This window comes from Somniosus microcephalus, chromosome 2, assembly GCF_052327205.1.
Source record: "Somniosus microcephalus isolate GS21.2 chromosome 2, FLI_Smic_1.0, whole genome shotgun sequence".
Taxonomy (NCBI): domain Eukaryota; kingdom Metazoa; phylum Chordata; class Chondrichthyes; order Squaliformes; family Somniosidae; genus Somniosus; species Somniosus microcephalus.
The window spans coordinates 2,404,373-2,428,279 of NC_140988.1; the positions used below are offsets into that span (position 1 = coordinate 2,404,373).

General features: G+C 43.9%; 1 protein-coding gene across 6 annotated transcripts in view; it reads left to right on the top strand.

Moving 5' to 3' along the window:
- LOC147122487 (sodium/hydrogen exchanger 9B2-like) overlaps positions 1–23,907 on the top strand; it is a 120,244-nt gene that overhangs the window by 95,316 nt on the left and 1,021 nt on the right. For all 6 annotated transcript variants that reach the window (XM_086005728.1, XM_086005684.1, XM_086005719.1 and 3 more), the window contains 5 exons: positions 4,250–4,356; positions 12,341–12,490; positions 15,921–16,029; positions 18,106–18,242; positions 19,328–19,523. In XM_086005728.1, the coding sequence (XP_085861854.1) occupies positions 4,250–4,356; positions 12,341–12,490; positions 15,921–16,029; positions 18,106–18,242; positions 19,328–19,523 (699 nt within the window). The remainder of the gene's footprint in view (positions 1–4,249; positions 4,357–12,340; positions 12,491–15,920; positions 16,030–18,105; positions 18,243–19,327; positions 19,524–23,907) is intronic.

Here is a 23,907-nt window from a genome sequence, read left to right on the forward strand (position 1 = left end):
GGATGCAGGGAGGATGTTTCCCCTGGCTGGGGGGTCTAGAACGAGGGGTCACAGTCTCAGGATACAGGGTAGGACATTTAGGACTGAGATGAGGAGAAATTTCTTCACTGAGGGTGGTGAAGCTGTGGAATTCTCTACCACAGAAAGCTGTGGAGGCCAAGTCATTGAATATATTTAAGAAGTAGATAGATTTCTAGACACAAAAGTCATCAAGGGGTATGGGGAGAGAGAGCGGGAATATGGTATTGATAGAGGATCAGCCATGATCATATTGAATGGCGGAGCAGACTCGAAGGGCTGAATGGCCTACCCCTGCTCCTATATTTCTATGTTTCTATTTCTCAAAGGTCTCAAGGTTAGATAGGGAGGGGCATGGCCATGAACGGATTTGAACACAAGTATGAGAATATTAAATTTGAGGCACTGGGGGACCAGGACACACTTAGGCAAGGACAGAGGATTAAAGATGTTTCTTTTGAGCAGGGAGGTGTTGACATCAGCTTTGAAAGGGAGGGGAACAGTACCTGAGGAGCGGAAACCATTGACAATGGCAGCTAGCATGGGGGACAGGAAGGGAAGTTGTTGGGTGGTCAGGAGTTTAGTGGGAATGGAGTCAAGAGAGCAGGAGGTAGTTTACGTGAACAAAATGAGCTCGGTGAGGCCATGCAGGGAGATGGGAGCGAAACTAGAGAAAGATCGGGTTCAGGATTAGAGCGTGCAAACCTTGGAGGAGGTTTGGCTTGGTTGGTAAGGGGAAGGCAGCTGAATGGATCACAGAATCATACAGTACAGTAGGAGGCCATTCAGCCCATCATGTCTGTGCCGGCTCTTTGAAAGAGCTATCAATTAGTCCCACTCCCCTGCTCTTTCCCCATAGCCCTGAACATTTCTGGATGGTGTCAATCTTAGTGACAAGAAAATCCAGAAGTTCCTTCCAGTTGTTGTTGGAGATGAGGGTGGAGGGGGCAAGGGAATGATGTTTACAGAGACAGAGTTGATAGTGGAGAAAAAAAGCGAGCAGCTATCTTTGCCTTCCAGGATGATCCTGGAGTAGTGGTGAGTGCTTTTGGCAGAGGAGAGCAAGGCCCGCTACTGCTTGATGTGGTTGAGCCAGATGTGGTAACGGTTGGCTAAACCAGCCATGTCCATATACGCTCAGGTCTGCATCGCTTGGCTTTGAGGGAGTGAAGATGGGGACCATACCAGGGGAATAACCATGGTGCAAGAGTATAAATCAAGAAATAATAGAGGCTTGTAAGAAAGGTACGGCTATAATCATGGGAGATTTTAATCTTCATATTGATTGGACAAAGCAAATTGACAAAGGTAGAATTGAGGAAGAGTTCATAGAGTGTATGTGGGATGGTTTCTTGGAACAATATGTTGTGGAACCAACCAGGGAGCAGACTATTTTAGATCTGGTAATGTGTAACGAGGCTGGATTAATTAATGATCTCGAAGTGAAGGATCCTCTTGGGAAGAGTGATCATAGCATGGTAGAATTTCAAGTTCAGTTTGAGGGTGAGAAAGCTAGGTCTCAAACTAGTGTCCTGAACTTAAACAAAGGTAATTACAAAGGTATGAAGGCAGACTTGGTTAAAGTGGACTGGGAAAATATATTACAGGGTAAGACTAGAAAAGCAGTGGCAAACATTTAAGAAGATATTTCATAACTCTCAGCAAAGATATATTCCAGTGAGAAAGAAAGGCTCTGAGAGAAGGATGAACCATCCGTGGCTAACTAAGGAAGTAAAGGATGGTATCAAATTGAAAACAAAGGCATACAATGTTGCGAAGAATAGTGGAAGGTCAGAGGATTGGGAAATTTTTTTAAACCAGCAAAGGACTAAAAAAAATGATCGCCCAGAAATTTGGGTCGGGGGCTTCCCGCGGGTGCAAGCCCCCGACCTACACTTACCTAGCGCGCCAGCAGTTGACCTCTTGGCCTGCGTGGAATTCCTCTCCGAGGCCTGTCCCAGAGGCCGGCGCGCTATGCTGGCGTGTCCCAGGGGCGTAGTTAGTGCGAAGCGTCCCCTGGGATCACGTGAGCAACAGGCAGCCAATCGGAGCAGGGAATGCTCCATTCATAAGCCTTGACAGATAGACCTGTCAAAACGTATAAATGCTGAGGCTGTAAAACTGTACTTTACCTTCAAATAAATTTTTTTTTAAATCACACTTTGTAAATAAACTATAAATGACATTAAATAACTATTTTAAACAAAAATTTAAATTTTTGAAAAAAATAATTTTATAAAAAAATGGGGCTAAAAATAAACTTACCTTGCTTTAAAGTATTTAAAAGTAAAAAACCTGTGGAAAAAATGTTTTAATTTTAAATAATTGACCACTTACCTTTGAAAATGAAGTCCTTACGGCTGCTTTTTACATTTCTAAAATGTACAGACTTACCCGCACGTTAAAACCTGTATTTAAAAAAAAAAGTTCAACGCGCACGCGCAGACTCCCGCGCGCACACATTCGACCCTTGGTTCAGAGGATCGGAAGTGCCGGTTTCCCGCGCATGCGTAGTGCATGCAAGATTCCGGCACTTCCATCGGGTCCATGCGTGAGTACTCCGTCCGTACTCACGCGTTGGGACCCGAATTTCTGGGCCCATAGAGAGAAGATAGCTTCTGAGAGTAAGCTAGCAAGAAATATAAAAACAGACAGTAAGCGCTTCTACAGATATATAAAAAGGAAGAGAGTAGCTAAAGTAAACGTTGGTCCCCTGGAGGATGAGACTGGGGAATTATCAATGGGAAACAGGGAAATGGCGGAGACTGAACAAATATTTAGTATCGGTTGTCACGGTAGAAGACACTAAAAGCATCCCAATAATGGATAATCAAGGGGTTATTGGGGAGGGGGGGGCAGTGGAGGCCAATTCATTAAATATATTCAGGAAGGAGTTGGATACATTTCTTAAAGCTAAAGGGAGCAAGGGATATGGGGAGAAAGCAGGGACAGGGTACTGAATTTGGATGATCAGCCATGATCTCATTAAATGGCGGAGCAGGCTCGAAGGGCCGAATGGCCTACTCCTGCTCCTATCTTCTATGTTTCCCCTTTTTAATGTTACATCCTGGTGCCCATCCCCCTGCCAAATTAGTTTAAACCCTCCCCAACTGCACTAGCAAACCTCCCCGTGAGGATATTGGTTCCGGCCCTGTTGAGGTGCAACCCATCCGGCCTATACAGGTCCCACCTCCCCCAGAACCGGTCCCAGTGCCCCAGGAATCTAAAGCCCTCCCTCCTGCACCATTTCTCCAGCCAGGCATTCATCTGCGCTATCCTCCTATTTCTATACTCACTAGCGCGTGGCACTGGGAGTAATCCGGAGATTACTACCTTTGAGGTCCTGCTTTTTAATCTCTTTCCTACCTCCCTGAAATCTGCCTGAAAGACCTCATCCCTCTTTCTACCTATGTCGTTGGTACCGATATGGACCACGACCTCTGGCTGTTCACCCTCCCCCCACAGAGTGTTCTACAGTCGCTTGGTGACATTCTTGACCCTGGCACCAGAGAGGCAACATACCATCCTGGAGTCACGTCTGCGTCCGCTGAAACGTCTGTCTGCTCCCCTAACTATCGAATCCCCTACCACTTCCTCTTCCACTCGTCTTCCTTCCCCTCCCCCAACCCCCCCGTACAGCTGAAAAATCAAAGGGTTACAAAGAATTATAATCAATCTTACGGTACCTATTTTTTGAGTGAATGCAGTGTCATCAAAGAAACTAGTGAAAGTTGTTAAGCCTGTGAGTATGATGAAACAGAAGTAATATACATAGCTGAAGAACACCTTGGCTTATTGACTTGTGTGTCAACATAACATAACATTTTACATGGAATACTACAATTTCCAAGTTTAATTTAAGCAGATGGGGGGAAAATTAAGAAGTGCCCTCCACTAAATTAACACATTTAATATTTAGAGAAAATATCATGTTTGAAATACCATGGAATCCAAAGAGAAATGGCAGTCTAAGGTCTTGGGCTCCTCTCTGCTTTTCTCTATTAATATTTGGCAAAACCATTATTTTTTTTACCAAATGCAACTGAAAAGGAAAGTATATGCTTATAGATTACATGTTCTAAAGAAAATTATATTGCACAACGTATACGGTAAGGCATAGTATTATAGTCTTAAAAGTGCCAACTGTATGGCTGGTGTTGCTTTTAATTTTGTTTTTCTCTGTATAATTTCATTTGGAACTGAACTAATTAAATGCCACTTGTTTCTGAAGGTTCGATGATTTCCAATATACTCAGGGGATTCCTTGAAGTCCTCATTGGGGTGGCAGCAGGAGCTGCTATTGGATTGTTCCTTCGGTACTTTCCTAGCAGGGACCAGGTAAGGAGAAGCAGTTGGGGTTTTACAGTTCTTGGAGATATTGTAAAATAAGAATATTGCAATCATTGTTAACCATATTAATAAAAGAGAACACAATTGGACATGCAGGTATTATTGCTGAAAATAAACGAGATATGGAACCCGGCTGTTATTTTATCGGTATTACTTTTAAAGTAATTAGAGCAAGGACTTGCAGTGTAGCTGTTCTGAAACATTATATAGTTGTGTTTACTCTTCACAGACCATAATACTGAGGCAGCGGTTCTTTTCTCTGCAGTCCCAGACAGATATTCACAAACTTCAGATCTTCTAAGTTCCATAACAACTAGCTGCTCACAAAATTTGTTTCAAAAATAAAAGTTAGAAAAGTTCCCTAAGTACCCTTCTGTGACAGTTCTTGCTATTGGTTCCGGCCCTGTTGAGGTGCAACCCATCCGGCCTATACAGGTCCCACCTCCCCCAGAACCGGTCCCAGTGCCCCAGGAATCTAAAGCCCTCCCTCCTGCACCATTTCTCCAGCCAGGCATTCATCTGCGCTATCCTCCTATTTCTATACTCACTAGCGCGTGGCACCGGGAGTAATCCGGAGATTACTACCTTTTGAGGTCCTGCTTTTTAATTTCTTTCCTACCTCCCTGAAATCTGCCTGAAAGACCTCATCCCTCTTTCTACCTATGTCGTTGGTACCGATATGGACCACGACCTCTGGCTGTTCACCCTCCCCCCGCAGAGTGTTCTACAGTCGCTTGGTGACATTCTTGACCCTGTGCCCCAGGAATCTAAAGCCCTCCCTCCATGGAGTTGCTTTCTCTTAGAATTAAGCAAGATAATGGCATGGCCTTCCTGATTCCTATGCTGTACCAGGAAGACGGTAAGGATCACAGATCAAACTGGCCGCCTTCATCCAAGCCAACCTCATGAGCAATACAAATCCGCCATACATTTTAGGGAAATAAAGTGAACAACTTTAAGATCTAGCTTAAGATGTTCAAAGGCAGTGTAGGTACCACATCATGAGAGATTATAATTGCATGGTTCGTTGGGCCGGATCTTGCTGGAAAAATAATGGTGTGTTAACAACAAACGCCGTTATTAATGCGCAAGTTCAGGGGATTAAGAGATGAGCCATGAGCTGTGAATCACCAGAACCTGCTGGTCAATTTATACTGCTCTGCCATTTGTTTTGTACAAATGTCATGTCACCTTTAATCACCCCATTATTTTTAAGAACTTGCTGGATTTGCACATTATTTGCCCATTAAACTTGCCACAGAAAGTTAGGACTCGTAATTAACAGCTAGTACCATTTTAACGACGTGATATTTGTTAATGCAATGCCAATCAACCTCTGGCCCAGAATGGGAACAATTTAAATTGTTCAATCTGATTCCTACATGTAGTCAATTGTTAGATATTTAAAATTTTTACATTTTTTTCTTACTTCTGTCTTTCTTTCTCTCACACTTAATCCACTTTCAATCCAATCTTTCATTCCTTCTCTTTATTTATCTTTCTGTACCTTAATTTTCCCTCCTCCTCCGTCATTCCTCTGGTTCTTTCTCAGTCCTTAAATCTCATTGGTTGAGGAGATGGACTGTTGGTCCCGCCATTAACTAAGGTCCCAGGTGCCCTGTTGTCCTCGCCACGCTGTTATCAGCTCGCACTTCCAGCAAGTTACGGAACAAAACATTCTTGAGTTGAAGGGTGCAGAAAAAAAGTCTAACTAACGGGGAACACTGCGAGATGCCTCATTATAGCAAATTCCAGCCCGCTATGTCTCTAAACATATAATATGTGTTTATATTATTGTTTCAGTGCATGTATCATTCCATTTCCCATTTCCAGTTTGTGCCTTCTCATCTCCTTATTGTCTGCTTGGTGTATCAGATTCTCTAAGTATTGTTGTATGGCTTGTGAACACCAAAGAAAATATATTTCCCCAAATGCTAAAAGATTTTGGACTATATTAGATCCTGCAAGTGGCGTGAGAGTGCCTTGAGATAGTTATTCAGGGATGAGTAATGAAAATCAATCAGTGATCGTGTTGTGCAGTTGCTGACTATTTTTACTGACTTAGTCGATTCAGCAGCACACAGTGGTTTAAATGCTATTTTGTCAACAAGCAAGTTGAAGAAAGGTTGTGTGTGATTACATGGTGTTGGCAAATCATTGAACCTAAGCAGGAGTTGCCCTGTATGCAGTAAGGTATGATACGCCTACCGTTTATAGCAGTATGGCGCTATATCTGTTTGTGATTTTTACCATAATTGCCAGTCAGCACTGAACTAAATACACCTGAAACATTAAAGTATGATGACTAAAATGCAATTAACCAAATTATTAGGTGGTAGTACTGACTAAACTAAGACAACCTGCAATTTTCTGCATTAATTTTTTTTAAATTTAATCAGGCCTAACCCCTAATAAGTGACCTTGTTAATGTTTTAGTGATTGTTTACTAATCTATTATAGCTGTGTTTAAGGTGATGTGGAAAGTGTGCGCTTGATGTAATCCCCTGAAGTTGGTGTTGCTGCCAATGGGGCTATACCACCAAGGGTGGTAATATTGATGACTCTCAGCAATCCTGGGCCTGAGAGCTGGAGAGCATCACAAACAGCTTGCCAGTGGTTATTTTCTTTCAGAGGATAGATCAACTCTCAAAGGTTGAGGATTCAAGAAGACGTGTGTACATGTTCATTAATTTGCTTTGAGAATGTTCCATGATGTCAACATTTTGGGAACAAAGCATTGCTTGCAAAATGTTTTAAAAGCCTCATTTCACATGGTTGCTCGATTTTAATTTATGCATTTTGCCTGAAAGGGGGAAAAGATCTGTTTCTCCACCCTCCCCACGTTTCTATAAGACTTTTTCACAAGCGGGTGACTGCCCTTACAGTTCCTGTTCTTCATGTCCGTGTTTTGTCAGCTGTTGAACAGCGGGAGGCTCCATGAAGCCTTGCCTGTCCACGCAAGTACACTTCACAGCAAAGGATTACCGAATTGTTTCCAAGAATGGCAACACATGTTGAATTTTACCCTCACTAACTTGGCACGGACCCTTTGTAGTGCTTCGTCGTTATCTTGCCTCAGGTGAACTAACTCAGCAGAGATCATGAATTGAGCCTGGGATCTTGCTAGTCTTTGTGGCTAAGTACCACATCACATGGTGCACTTATTAACAGCATTCAGGAATAGCCCCAGATACGACTTTCTTTTGCAAACTTGACATCAGGTAAGATGCTTGAGGGAATCATTAGGGATGCAATATATGATTACTTAGACAGAGAAGGCCATTTCAGGGACACCCAACACTGCTTCTGGAAAAGAAGGTTGTGCCTTACTTACCATTTTTATTATATTTTATGAAGAAGTCACTAGGATAGTAGATGAGGACATTGTCTACCTCGACTTTCAGAAAGCTTTTGATAAAGTACTGCATAAGAGGCTTCTCTACAAGATAGAATCTTCTGGAATTAATGGTAATCGACTACACTGAATTGAGAATTGGCTAATAACCCTTAGGCAGAAAGTGGTTATCTATGGATTTGGATCTACTTGGAGACTGGTCTCCAGTGGTGTCCTGCAGGAATCGGTGTTGGGACCTTTGCAATTTACTATTTTCATTAATGATCCAGATGTAGGAGTTGGAGGAATGATCTGCAAGTTTGCAAATGATACCAAGATATGTTCAAGAGCCAGGACTGTAGAGGATGCTCGACTACTATAGGCAGATCCAGATGAGTTGGGGGATTGGGCCCATGACTGGCAAATAGCGTTTAACTTAGCAAAGTGCAATGTTATGCATGTGGGCAGGGTGAATGATGAACATCCGCACACGCTTCAGAGAAAAGAACTAAAGCCAGTGGAGAAAGAGATCTGTGCATCAGTACCTAAAGGTTCATGACCAATGTCATGAATCTGTAGCTAAAGCAAATAGGGTGCATTTACAGGACAATTCATTCACTATAAAATAAAGCATACCATTTTGTCCTTTACAAGACCTTGGTTAGGCCTGAGTTAGAATAGAGTGTCCAGTTTTAGTCTCCTCACATGGTGGGTGATATTGAAGCTTGGAAAAGGTGCTGAGGCGGCCCACTAGATTAGATTCATTCCCAGTTTAAAGCATCTTAGTTACCCAGATAGGCACAAAGAGCTGGGTCTCTATACTTCAGAGAAGCGAAGATATTAGGAGTGATTTGATCGGGGTTTATAAGATGAAGGGACTAGATTGTGTTTGTATAGATCAGTTGTTTCAACTCATTAGTTTGGGAGGACCTTACTCTTACAAGCTATGCAAGGGTAGAACTAGGTTAGATGTTAGGATGTGGTTCTCTTCCCAGAGAATAGTGGACCTGTGGAACAGGTTGTTGGCTCGTGTGATGTACGCTCATTCGCTGAATTCCTTCAAGCGAGAGCTGGTCCTGTTTCTGGCTGGGGCCTAGATCACTAGGTTATCTTGTAATGTTGATCACGGGCAGAGTGGTCTCCTGGAATATTATGATCGCCAAAGGGGGTCGGAGAGGAATGTTCAAGATATTTTTTCCCAAATGGGCCTGGGTTTTTATCTTTTTTCGCCTCACCCAGGAGATCACATGGCTCCAGGTGGGGTGGGCCGTGTATGTATTGTGATGTATAAGGCATCACAATTGTATGGGACGAGCTGGGTGGACCAGTAGGTCTTCTCCTGTCTGTCATTTTTTGTATGTTAATATGCTCCAACAATCTTGCTTCAGCCAGTGATTATCAACTTTGCATTTGAATGCCTTCATACAGGAGACAGATTTCCAGACAATGAGGCTGTTGAAGAGTCCCCAACAGAAATATTTAAAGCACCACATCTGATGCTCTATGCATCCATTTTAGATTTCTAGAGATTGTCGAGGCAGTGTTTCCTTGTTCCTGACATAAACATGGATATCTAGCTTCTGCATCAGCAACTCTCGTGATTCTCTCCTTTTCCACTTTACAAAAGAGTCATCAGCCCTACCACCTTTCCCTGATGTATGAGAGGGGACTCTGGCATGAACTAGGTCATTCTCGGCTTTGGACACAAGTTGGGCTATTCCTACAAGCTGCCAACCAGGGCTATAGCATTCCATCACTGGCTAGATATAAGCTTTAAATGCAAGCTCATTTCCAGTTCAGCAGATCACCGTGTGTGTGCCAAGGGAGCAGTTTCTCAATGAAACCATATTCCTATTCCTCATCAATTGTTGTGTAAAATTTACAGCGCCAACTGGACATCAAGCAGGTTGTTCCATTTCTGGATCCTGAGATTAAGAGTGCTAGATATCAACTAATTTGCTCTTTATCCAAACTGGTGGCCAGGTGTTGTGACTTGTTTTTATCCCACGGTTTTCTATTTTGGGAATAATTTGAACTACTGATATCCGCTCCTTATCTTGTATTTTTTTAATGTAAATATGTGTTCAAACCCTTTTGTCTTGTATTGGGTGAGTACAATGAGATTTTTGTATTGAATAATAATAGATAACTAGGTGACATTACAAAGCAGTAATCTGGGAGCCCAGGTGATATAAACAATAGGAGCAAAACTTGAATGGTTTTTAACCACCACCTGAGGCTTGAGATTAGATTAGTGTCTTGAAATTACTGTGATTACCGTGGGGAATACATGCCACATTTTTTTAATATGTACTGGAAACTTAGCCAAGTGGTGTAACTAATGGCCTCTTTGTGCTGACAGCAACCATCAGTGAGGATAATAATGGCTAGTATGCTTCATATCATTGATCTTCATACCAAATTGTTAGTAATTATGATATTATAAACAGCTCATCAAGAAATAATTTGCATATTGACCGATTCAAACACATTAGAAAATAACAGCTAGCAATGAGTAAATTACAACTCTGTTATCTAAACTTGGGGTTTGAGTAAAATCTGAAAGCATAAAAGTAAATACTGTTGGAAATGGTCACAGTAATTTTCTTAATTATGGTGACACCATACTAGGGAGAGTAGAGATAAACTTCAAAGAAGGATAGCAAGGTTGTCCATTAAGGTATAGTGGCCTAAATGGAGTGATTCCAATCTTATTCAATGTAGCAAACAGAATCTTAAAAGCTGGTCGCTGTAATGGAGAGGCTGACAAACGGTTTTTTTTGGTCAGCCAAATGTCTGAAACACACAGAACCACCCCCCCCCCCCCCCCAACACCATATTTGAGTCTCCCAAACAAGAAAATGAGAAATCCACACATGTGGAACTTCTATTTGCCCAATATAGAGTGCACATCACTTCTCCATAGGCATAAATCGCACTTATCCAAGTCCAGAGGTTATCAACAGTAAAGATTTAGGATCCCCAAATAAGTGCTGGGGTACTGCTGAATTTAAACATCTGTAAAACTCCCAGCGCAGAACACAGGTAAACAATTAAAGGTGTTGCTATGGGAACCTGCATGGGCCCTAGCTATGCCTGCCTTTTCATGGGATATGTGGAACATTCTTTGTTCCAGTCCTACTCAGGTCCCCTCCCTCACCTCTTTTTCCGGTACATCGATGACTATCAGTGCCATCTCCTGCTCTCGCCCTGAACTTGATGAGTTCATTCACTTTACTTCCAATTTCCACCCTTCCCTCACCTTCACATGGTCCATCTCCAACTCTTCCCTTCCCTTCCTTGTCTTCTCCGTCTCCATTTCTGGCAATCGGTTTTCGACAAATATCCACTACAAGCCCACCGACTCCCACAGCTACCTGGACTACACTTCCTCCCACCCCGCTTCCTGTAAGGACTCTATTCCATTCTCCCAGTTTCTCCATCTCCGCCGCGTCTGTTCTGACGATGCCACCTTCCATACCAGTGCTTCCGACATGTCTTCCTTTTTCCTCAACCGAGGATTCCCCTCTACTGTGGTTGACACGGCCCTTGACCGTGTCCGTTCCATTTCCCGCACTTCTGCTCTCACCCCTTCCCCTCCCTCCCAGAACCATGATGGGGTTCCCCTTGTCCTCACCTTTCACCCCACCAGCCTCCACATTCAACGGATCATCCTCCACCACCTCCAACGTGATCCCACCACCAAACGCATCGTCCCCTCACCTCCCCTTTCAGCATTCCGAAGGGACCGCTCCCTCCGCGACACCCTGATCCAGTCCTCAATCACCCCTAACAGCCCTTCCCCTTCACCTGGCACCTTCCCGTGCAAGCGCAGGAGATGCAACACCTGCCCTTTTGCCTCCTCCCTTCCCACTGTTCAGGGCCCCAAACACCCCTTCCAGGTGAAACAGCGATTTACTTGTACTTCTTGCAATCTAGCATACTGTATTCGCTGCTCACGATGTGGTCTCCTCTACATTGGGGAGACCAAACGCAGATTGGACGCCCGCTTTGCGGAACACCTCTGTTCAGTCCGTAAGGGTGACCCCGAGCTTCCGGTCGCCTGTCACTTTAATTCACCGCTTCACTCCTACTCTGATCTCTCTGTCCTCGGCCTATTACATTGTTCCAATGTAGCTTAACGTAAGCTCAAGGAACAGCACCTCATTTTTCGATTAGGCACTTTAAAGCCTTCTGGCCTCGTTCAACAATTTCAAACTATAACCCCTGCCCCCATTTTTCATGCTGTATTATTTTGCCATTCCCATTTGCAACATTTTATCTTTCCTGCCTCTTAGAAAAGCACAGTATGTTCCTTCAATTCCTTCCTCCTCTCCTAAACCCCCCTCCTGTCTCTGCACCTGTTTAATATCTGTTACATTTCCAGCTTTTTCCAGTTCTGAAGCGTTAACTCTGTTTCTCTCTCCACGGATGCTGCCTGGCCTGCTGAGTTTTTCCAGCATTTTCTGTTATTTCAGATTTCTAGCATCCGCAGTATTTTGCTATTATAAACAATTAAATCATTAGTTTGACAGCAACTCTTCACTTATTGGTTCTATAGTAACAATACATGTATCATTGTTTATCTGTGCTCTAAAATAAAGCAAGTATGTAATGTAATCATCTTCTTCATTGCAGGAAGATCTAGTGCTGAAGCGTTCCTACCTCCTGCTGGGTCTGGCTGTCTTTGCTATTTTTGCTACCGGAGTCTTTGGTTTCCCTGGCTCTGGAGGACTCTGTACAATTGTCATGGCTTTTCTTGCTGGGGTCGGATGGGTTGATGGCAAGGTAGTGTAACAGATTACTATCAGCACATTGGAGGCTGGCTCTTTAATCAGTTGAATCCTTTGTTAAAGTTTGTCTAAGCAATGAAGAACTAACATCTGACTTAGAATAAGGGTGTGATTATTAATCATTCACTGAAAACGTCTAGGAAGTATTAAGAAATGTATGAAATAGAATGATACATTGTGAGTGCATTTGATTATAAATGAAAACAAGTTATTCTAACTTTATATAAATCACAGATGGGGCCACATTTGGACTATTTGTGTGCTATTCTGGGTCTTACTTTCACCATATCTTGATGTATTAAAGGGAATTCAGAGAACACTGATAGCAATGATGCTAGGAATGAGGGCTGCAAGTGTTCAAGAGGTCTGATATACCTATCAATTCCTCCAATAAAAGGCGAAGAGTTACGAAGGTGACTAAAGGTTTTTATTGACTAAATAACAGCCCACTCTCGTGGGTGATCCGATCCAAGCAGGAGGAATACCAGCCAGTCGCTCACCTTTATACCTGGCCTGGTGGGTGGAGCCAAGGCGGAGTCGGCAGTGGTCATCCCAGGTATAGCAGTGTGGCAAGAGGCGACCTCGTACCGTGATACAATAGTGGTCAGTGATACAGTTATAACGAACAGTGGTGAACAGTGCTAACGATAGTGAACGTGGTTTACCACATTCACCCCTTGTTTAGAATTAAGTCCGGCGGGGTGAAGTGTACTACCAATTCTGGTAGGTCAGTCTGTCCGGAGGCTTCGTAAGCCTCTCCGATCGCCGCAGCGGTGGTGTTGCCTTATCCGGTGCTGGTGCCTTATCCGGTGTTGATGCTGGTGTTTGCGTGGTCGGCGAGGGCTCGTGGGGTTCCGGCATGCCGTCTACCTGGACTGAGGTTGGGGGGGGTGGTGTTTCCGGATCGGCTGAGGGTGCGAGGTCTCGTAGGGAGACAGTGTCCTCCCGCCCGTCTGGGTACGCCACGTAGGCGTACTGGGGGTTGGCGTGCAGGAGGTTCACCCTCTCGACCAGGGGGTCCGTTTTATGGGTCCTCACGTGTTTCCGCAGCCAGACCGGCCCCGGGGCGGTCAGCCAGGTTGGTAGAGTGGTTCCCGTAGTCGACTTCCTGGGGAAAACGAACATTCGTTCATGGGGGGTGGTGTTAGTGGCCGTGCAAAGTAATGACCGGATGGAGTGCAGCGCTGTCGGGAGGACTTCTTGCCAGCGGGAGGTTGGGAGGCCCTTAGACTTTAAGGCTAAGAGGACGGCCTTCCATACCGTCGCGTTCTCTCTTTCCACCTGACCGTTACCTCTGGGGTTGTAGCTGGTGGTCCTGCTTGCTGCAATACCTCTCTCTAGGTGTACCTGGTGAATGCTTCCTGATCTTGGTGGGCCACTTCCAGGGAGATAGCGAGGGCTTCAGCTTTTTCCATGCTGAGGTCTTTAGCTTCCAGCAGTCTTTGCCGTGAGTACTCGGACCGTAGGCCTTTCAGGAATGCGTCGCGGATATTATCTTCAGTATTTTCGGCTGCCGACACCGATTTAAAGTCACAGTTCCTGGCGAGTGCATATAGCGCCTGTGAGAATTCGGCTACTGATTCTCCTGGCTGTTGCGGCCGTGATCTTAGGAGGTGCCTAGCGTACATGTAGTTTACCGGGGTCCGGTACTTCTGTTTCAGCAGGTTGATGGCGGTCTCGTAGGTAGTCATGTCCTCGATGAGAGTGTATACTCTCGGGCTCAGTTGTGCCTGCAGGACACTTAGTTTGGATGCCTGAGGGACGCTGGATTCTCTCAGGTATGATTCGAAGCAGACCAGCCAGTGTTTAAAGTCTGCGGCTGAGTTTGCTGCTCGTGGGTTCAGGTCCAGGTACGGCGGTCTGAGGGCTCGCAGCCAAGCTGGCTGGTGTGGCTGTGCTCCTGGGAGCTGCGCTGGTGGCTCCTCCGCCGGTTGTGACTCGTTGTCGGACATCATTAAATTTAGTCAATAAAATTGATATACCTATCAATTCCTCCAATAAAAGGCGAAGAGTTACGAAGGTGACTAAAGGTTTTTATTGACTAAATAACAGCCCACTCTCGTGGGTGATCCGATCCAAGCAGGAGGAATACCAGCCAGTCGCTCACCTTTATACCTGGCCTGGTGGGTGGAGCCAAGGCGGAGTCGGCAGTGGTCATCCCAGGTATAGCAGTGTGGCAAGAGGCGACCTCGTACCGTGATACAATAGTGGTCAGTGATACAGTTATAACGAACAGTGGTGAACAGTGCTAACGATAGTGAACGTGGTTTACCACAAGGTCTATGTGCTCACAGGCCATGATTCGATACAGAATATGTGCTGTGTTACATAATCTGGGCTAACACTTCAGGGCAGTACTGGATTGTCGGAGATGCAGTCTTTAAGATGAGATGTTAGAGGAACGTCAATATATTTGTTGAGATGAATGTAAAAGATCCCATGGCACTATTGGAAGAGCAGAGAGTTATCCCAGTGTCCTGGCCAATGTTCTTCCCTCAACCAACACCAAACGCGAGCTATCCTGGCCCGTCTCCCAACCTCCACCCTCTGTAAACTTTAGCTCATCCAAAACTCTGCTGCCCGTGTCCAATCCCCAGCCAGGTCCCGATCACCTCTTTGCTTGCTGATCTTCATTGCCTCCCGGTCCCCCACTGTCTCCAAATTAAAATTCTCATCCTCCCGTTTAAAGGGCCTCGCCCCTCCCTATCTTTGTTACCTCTTTCAGCTTACAACCCACAATCCCCCCTCCCACTGAATTTGCCGTTGGAAGGTTGCAGAGGTAGTTTGGGGTGAAGCCATAGAGGGATTTGTAAATGAGGATGAGGTTTTTTGGACAACTTGGAGTTTATAAAGGGGGGGCGGTCGGCAGGCTAGCAAGGTAGGCATTGGAGGTGACAATTGTGTGGATTACAGTTTTGGCAGCAGTATAGATAAGGTAGGAGCCTCGGCAATCAATGTTTCACAACTGGGATTGAGTGTTCTTGATAGTGAATAGTATATTCAATTGGAAACTCAACTCTGGGTGAAACAAAACATCTTGGGTGCGATCAGCCTGAGCAAGGAGCGAGGGAATGGAGATATGGAGTCAAGGGTGTGGAGTTTTTTTTTGTGGGCGGGGGGGGGGGGAAAACAATGATTTAAGTCTTCCCGATGTTCATCCACGACTTTGCCAGACAGGCAGTCTGACAGCATTGGATATATTTGTGGGGTTAACAGTGATAGAGAGGTAGAACAGGGTGTAAGCTGACCCTGTGTACTTGATCTCTTCAGGAGATTAATTAGATTAATTAGACAGTGTGCAGAATGCTCTTTTCGTATTCCATGTGTTCTTATGTTGCATTCTAAGGTCACCAGTTAATGCCACTTATTTCCTCTAAGTCGGTATGCATTTGCAAAGGTTTCTGTCAACTCTTTTTGACTTGTAGGGTGGAGCTGAAGGTATCACTGACAATGCCTGGGCCATCTTCCAGCCATTGCTGTTTGGACTGATTGGAGCAGAAATATCTGTTGCTTCTCTAAATCCATATACAGTCGGTAAGAAAATCAGATACTAAATATAGTGATTTAAATTACAATTTAGTTAATTGTTTCAAAATTTGATTAAAGATATTATTACTGGGGAGTTCCAACCAGGTAAGACGAGCGTTCAGGTCTGATATTGCAGGTAATTTAAAAAGGGAGGAATGGCAGGGTTTTTGCTCTGTTTTCTGTTTCTATGAGGAATAAACGTGGGGAGTGACAGATGTTTTCTTGAGAGGATGTGAAAGAGTTGCAGAACTCTTCCATGTTTTCTGGTTCTGTCCTGTAGCGGGGCAGCTTCTGGTCATGATCCTCAAGGGCATTAAAACTGTAACTGGCATTAGGCTAGACTAGGCTACTGGACTTGCCTGTTAAAAATTCTCAAACCTTGTACAAGGGAAAATTAAATTGGTCGTCTTCTCTAACCAGCGGGAGGTGTATTGCTGCCCGCTAACACAGGGTGGCAGTGTCAACACAGATGACTTGGACCTAGTAGCTCTGGCATGTTTCAGTGAGTGAATTATGTCATCTTTCTGTCTTCATAGAATCATACAGCACAGAAGGAGGCCATTCGGCCCATTGTTCCTGTGCTGGCTCTTTGAAAGAGCTCTCCAATTAGTCCCTCTCCCCTGCTCTTTCCCTGCAGCCTGTAACTGTGGCATGTTGCACGGGGAGAGTGAATTACATCATCATTCTATCTTCATCGGGAAAACTTCCTAAAAAGAAATGTATAATTTCAATTCTTGGAACATTGTTCCAGCAGTTTGGATGTTTAGGTCATGCCGTGATGCTCTTTGATTCCCTCTTCCACTTTTTGCTCTCTCTTCAGCATTTCTGTTTTTCCCTTTCATCTACGTGCACACTACTTCAGGCACTAGGTTGTGACTTGGTTTGATAAATAAATAATATTTGAGCAATTGTCAGCCCAGAGTTGTCAAAGATGACCCCTTTCTGTTTGGGCAGTCTGAGTTTTTATATGTTGGGACATCTTTCTTCTCTCTCCTTTCCTTTTTTTTATTCTTTAAATAGCTGCAGCTTTAATCCTTGACTTTTCTCCTTTTTACCATCTCCCTTTTTGTTTATTTTATGAGTAGTTTGGTCTATTAGCAGCCTTGGCACAGTGGGTTTCACTCTCTCCTCTGAGTCAGAAGGTCGTAGATTCAAGCCCTATTCCAGAAACATGAACAAAGAATCTAGGATGACACTTATTCTACAATATACTGCACGAAGTACTGCACTGTCAGAGGTGCTATATTTCAGCTGCAATAATAAAATGAGGCCCCATAGGACTATTCGAGAAGAGCAGGGTGTCTTGGCTATCATTATCCCTTAACCAACACAAAAACAGATTAACTAGTCATTCATCTCATTGCTATTTGTGGGACCTTGCTGCATGCCAATTAGCTGCCAGGTTTGCCTACAGATAACAGTAACTGCTTTTCAGAAGTACTTCATTGGTTGTAAAGTACTTGGGATGCCCTGAGGGCACACAAGGTGCTATATAAATGGAAGTTCATTCATCCTCGAATCTGGTGAGCTGCATCAGGAATTCCGTTTGAGGCAGACAGCTCACTGGTTCCATTTAAAGGTGGCCGAGGCCTCAAAATGTCATTGGGGAAAGGTACCAGTGTCTGGAACCCAAGGTCACAGGATGTTCCGGTACTGGGGGCTCTGCTCCAGGGCGTGGCAGCACTGGGGGCAGTGACAGGATCTATAGCATTGGCAAAGAGCTTCTGGAGTCTGGTAGCACATGAGAGGGGGTGGAATGACAGGATATGATAGCACTGATAAAGGGAAAGAAGATGGGGTGCGTTGTCACTGGGTAGGTAGCACTGGGAGTAGGATTCCAGGGTGTGGTAATACTGGGAAGAGTCTCTTAGCACTGGGAGGGGCATCCTGTCATTTAGGATCTTTGAGGTGGGTGCAGGATTGGGAATGGGGTAAACCCAGCACAGTCCAACCTGAATTGTTCCTGGCTGTCTGCCTGAAAACCAGTTTTAATGCATGTTCAGGCTCACTTTTACATAGTCAACTATGCCTGTAACATCTATACTTCCGGATCCTAAATAACCTGCTGTGTTTTCACTCTAGGTCTTGGAATTGCAACTCTGAGCATCGCTCTTGTAGTCAGAATCTTGATCACGTTTTTAATGGTACACTTCTCTGGATTTAACATGAAGGAAAAAGTTTTTATTTCTTTGGCCTGGATCCCTAAAGCCACAGTTCAGGTTAGCGTCTGACAATGATTGAGTAGTTTTACTTGTCAATGTTATCAGTCTGTTAAACCAAATGGAGATTTGACCCTTGTCAATACTGATTGCCTTGGAGCATCACTAGTCCCACTCTGCCCTACACAAACCTTTGAATTCCCCTTTCTTTCTTTCCCATTTTGTTACACAGTCAAAGGCCATTGAAAATTCAGTCTATATTCTGTACCTCTGAAACCAAATATTAAAAATGTGTTTAAAGGATAATTTGTTAATGAATTGATACGTCAAGGCTGTAAATGCATTTTGATCTGGAAATTGAAGGTGAAATGAGAGCTATGGCCTCTGTTTGCTCGAAAAGGTTTACATTTATTGCAGCTAACTTCAAACAACTACTGCAGTGAGCATTGTTTGCAAATCAAGCTGCTGAGGGAGAAAGTAATGACACTGGAGAATAGTGTTGTGCTTTGAGAGTGTGTAGACGTTATGTGGCTGGCACTGCACACAATCAGAGAAACACTGACCAGCTGATGGTGGATCATAGAGGAGCCTAAAGAGTATGTTGGAAAAGTGAAAGTTAAGAAAGAGACTGGCAGGGGAGTACCAGAGGTCACAACAAGCAGAGGCTGTGAAGGGAAGACTAACCAGGAAAATAAGTATCAAACATTCTTTTCAAGTGTTTTTATGTACAGTAAATAGATTTTAGGCGCTGTAATACACTACGTGTGTTTTTCTCAGGAAATGTCATATTCCATCATCCCAGCCTCTAAAAACAGCAGCGAGGTGACTGCCCTGATACAGAAGCAGCAACGAATGTTCACTTTAAAAAAATAATTATTAAAAATTAAATACAATAGTCTAAATACAAGGCATTGTCATAGAGTATTTGTTTAATATTCAACTGAAAAATTATGATCACTTCCAGCTTGGACAGTTATTAAAATAAATAAAAGTGCCGTGCTGTTTGTTGCTCAGTGTAAATGTTGAGTGTCCAAATTAAGCTTTGTCATAGGTTGTGTGATCTTCTTTCTAGATTTTCATTATGTATTGCATTATCGAAAGAGCTGAATGTATCACATAACACATTGTCTTTTGTGCTGAATTAGGCTGCCATTGGGTCTGTCGCTTTGGACACTGCGCGAATCCGAAATGACAAGACTGGAACAGAGTATGGCATGAGTGTTCTCACTGTGGCCTTCCTGGGAATCCTGATTACAGCTCCAATCGGAGCAGTTATTATTGGCTTGCTAGGGCCAAAGTTACTACAGAAAGAGATTCAGCAGAAACAGGACAGCAGAGAAGGTCAGTCTTAAACCTTACTGCAGTCTTAAAATCCAGGAGGCTTTTCTTTTCTATGTCATATGTTTACTGGTATAGTCTGAAGTTCATCTCTTCTCTTCGAAGGGATTCTGTGCAATATAGGTGTGAGTGATGAACAGTTAAATCATATATATAGAAGCCAATAAGAGTGTCAGTGTGGGAGATGGGAAACTTGGTAAATACCGATAAATATCACCCATTTATACCAAAAGAATACTTTAATTATTTAGAAAAATAATTGGTATCGGGTCACTTTCACTTGTGAAAAAATGTGCTTCAGTAATCTCTTAGAATGCAGTGCAAGCTCGACTCCAAGTGTACGTTGCTTAATATTTGGTCATATTTTAGGATTATGGGGGGCAAATGCCAGAACAGACCCATTTTTGCCCCATTCCTTCCAGCATTTTTGACTCTGACTAACTGCAGGATCTTGCAATTGTAAAGAAAGGTAACATGGTTAGTGGCGACGATTCACAGAAAAATGAGTGGAATAGCACATGTTTCTCTTGTGTTGGTAGGTAGCGTATAATGAGGGAAGTAACGTGGAAGGAACCTGTTGTGGCGAATGTTATTGTGATAAGTGAAAGAGATGCTGAAAAGAGATGATGTAATGTGGAGGATCTACAGCAGAAAGTCATAGAGTCATAGAGTAATACAGCACGGATAGAGGCCCTTCGGCCCATCGTGTCCGCGCCGGCCATCAAGCCCTGTCTAATCTAATCCCATATTCCAGCATTTGGTCCGTAGCCTTGTATGCTATGGCATTTCAAGTGCTCATCCAAATGCTTCTTGAATGTTGTGAGGGTTTCTGCCTCCACAACCCTTTCAGGCAGTGAGTTCCAGACTCCAACCACCCTCTGGGTGAAAAAGTTCTTTCTCAAATCCCCTCTAAACCTCCCACCCTTTACCTTGAATCTATGCCCCCTAGTTATTGACCCCTCTACTAAGGGAAAAAGCTCCTCAGCATCCACCCTATCTATGCCCCTCATAATTTTGTACACCTCAATCATGTCCCCCCTCAGCCTCCTCTGCTCCAAGGAAAGTGTCCTTACCAAATTGTTTGTGATGATTTGCGTGAACTTATGGAGTTGTCTTTATTCATCCTTAACAATGCTTTAAATTGTTAATTGTAAAATACCCCCTCTGATTATTTAATAATGGCACAGTTGAACATCTTTCCCATTTCTTAGAAACATGGATTTGAATTGTCTCCCAACAGTCTAAGTAAATCCAATATCTTGGGTCTGACGGTCAGTGTAGAACCGCTCAGCTGGTGTTGGTGGCCATGACCAGCTCAATAAGTTTAGTAAGAACATAAGAAGTAAGAGCAGGAGTTGGCCATATGGCCCCTCAAGCCTGCTCCGACATTCAATAAGATCATGGCTGATCATCGACCTTAACTGCACAGCAGTCATCATGGGTGACTTTAATCTACATATAGATTGGGCTAACCAAATTAGTAACAATACTGTGGAGGAGGAATTCCTGGAGTGTTTACGGGATGGTTTCCTGAACCAATATGTCGAGGAACCAACCAGAGATCAGGCCATCTTAGACTGGGTATTATGTAACGAGAAAGGAGTAATTAGCAGTCTTGTTGTACGAGGCCCCTTGGGTCGGAGCGATCATAATATGATCGAATTCTTCATTAAGATGGAGAATGAACTGGTTGACTCTAGGGTCCTGAATTTAAATAAAGGAAACTACGATGGTCTGAGGCGCGAGTTGGGTAGGATTGATTGGGGAATGGCACTCAAAGGGTTGACAGTGGATAAGCAATGGCAAACATTCAAAGACCGCATGGATGAACTACAGAATAGTTTGGCATAAAAATAAAACAAAAAAGGTGACTCAGCCGTGGCTAACAAGGGAAAATAGGGATAGCATAAGATCCAAGGAGAGGACATATAAATTGGCCAGAAAAAGCAGTAAACCTGAGGATTGGGAGCAGTTTAGGATTCAACAAAGGAGGACAAAGGGATTAATTAAGAGGGGGAAATAGAATATGAGAGTAAGCTTTCAGGGAACATAAAAACTGACTGTAAAAGCTTTTATAAATATGTGAAGAGAAAAAGATTGGTGAAGTCAAGCATAGGTCCCTTGCAGTCAGAATCAGGGGAATTTATAATGGGGAACAAAGAAATGGCGGACCAATTAAATACATACTTTGGTTCCGTCTTCACAAAGGAGGACACAAATAACCTCCCAGAGATGTCAGGGAACATAGGGTCTGATGAAAGGGAGGAACTGAAAGAAATCAGTATTTGTAGGGAAATGGTGTTAGGGAAATTGATGGGATTGAAGGCCGATAAATCCCCAGGGCCTGATAATCTACATCCTAGGGTACTTAAGGAAGTGGCCCTAGAAATAGTAGATGCATTGCTGATCATCTTCCAACATTCGATGAAATCTGGAACAGTACCCATGGATTGGAGGGTAGCTAATGTTACCCCACTATTCAAAAAAGGTGGTAGAGAGAAAACGGGGAATTACAGACCGGTAAGCCTGACATCGGTAGTGGGGAAAATACTAGAGTCCATTATAAAAGATGTAATAGCAGAGCACTTGGAAAACAGAGACAGGATCGGACAAAGTCAACATGGATTTACAAAAGGTAAATCGTGCTTGACTAATCTACTGGAATTTTTTGAGGATGTAACTGGTAAAATAGATAAGGGAGAACCAGTGGATGTGGTGTATTTGGACTTTCAGAAGGCTTTTGATAAGGTCCCGCATAAGAGATTAGCGTGTAAAGTTAAGGCACATGGGATTGGGGGCAAGGTATTGACTTGGATAGAGAACTGGTTGGCAGACAGAAAGCAAAGAGTTGGAATAAACGGGTCTTTTTCCGAGTGGCAGGCAGTGACTAGTGGGGTACCGCAGGGATCGGTCCTTGGACTCCAGCTATTCACAATATATATTAATGATCTAGACAAGGGAACTAGATGTAATATCTCCAAATTTGCAGACGACACAAAGCTGGGTGGGCGTGTGTGCTGTGAGGAGGATGCCGAGAAACTCCAGGATGATTTGAACAGGTTGGGTGATTGGGCAAAAGCATGGCAGATGCAATATAACATGGACTAATGTGAGGTTATCCACTTTGGTGGCAAAAACAGGAAGGCAGATTATTATCTGAATGGCAATAGATTGGGAGAAGGGGAAGTGCAACGAGACCTGGACGTCCTTGTGCACCAGTCGCTGAAGGTAAGCATGCAGGTGCAGCAGGCGTTTAAGAAGGCAAATGGCATGTTGGCCTTTGTAGCGAGAGGATTCGAGTACAGGAACAAGGATGTCTTGCTGCAGTTGTACAGGGCCTTGGCGAGACCACACCTTGAGTATTGTGTGCAGTTTTGGTTGCCTCATCTGAGGAAGGATGTTCTTGCCATGGAAGGAGTTCAGCGAAGATTCACCAGGCTGATACCTGGGATGGCAGGAATGACGTATGAGGAGAGATTGGGACGATTGGGCTTGTACTCACTGGAGTTTAGAAGAATGAGAAGGGATCTCATTGAAACTTATAAAATTCTGACAGGACTGGACAAACTAGATGCTGGAAGGATGTTCCTGATGGTCAGGGAGTCCAGAACCAGGGGTCACAGTCTAAGGATAAGGGGTAAGCCATTTAGGAGAGTGGTGAACCTGTGGAATTCTCTACCACAGAAGGCAGTAGAGGCCAATTCATTAAATATATTCAAGAAGGAGTTGGATATATTTCTTAAGGCTAAAGGGATCAAGGGGTATGGGGAGAAAGCAGGGACAGGGTACTGAAATTGGATGATCAGCCATGATCGCATTGAATGGCGGAGCAGGCTCGAGGGGCCGAATGGCCTACTCCTGCTCCTATCTTCTATGTTTCCCGCCCGATCCCCATATCCCTCGATTCCCCATGAGTCAAAAATCTATCGATCTCCGCCTTGAATATACTCAAAGACTCAGCATTCACAGCTCTCTGGGGCAGAGAATTCCAAAGATTCACAACCCTCCGAGTGAAGAAATTCCTCCTCATCTCAGTCTTAAATGGCCGACCCCTTATCCTGAGACTATGTCCCCTGGTTCTAGACACTCCAGCCAGGGGAAACAACCTCTCAGCATCTACCCTGTCAATCCCCTTCAGAATCTTAAGGATCAGTATTCATTTAGATTCAGGATGGCATTCCATCAGTGATTTTTTAAATGTGGTACTGAGCAGGATACTACAGCATACAGTCTCACTAATGGATCCATCACTGGTGACAGCTGAGCTGCTACCTGCCGACTTTATCAAAATGCCAGGTCACAATGAGACTGCATTGAGACAATCCTCAGTGTCTGCTATCGTGCAGGAAAGAGTTTACAGTTTAGCTTTATTAACTCTATATACTTT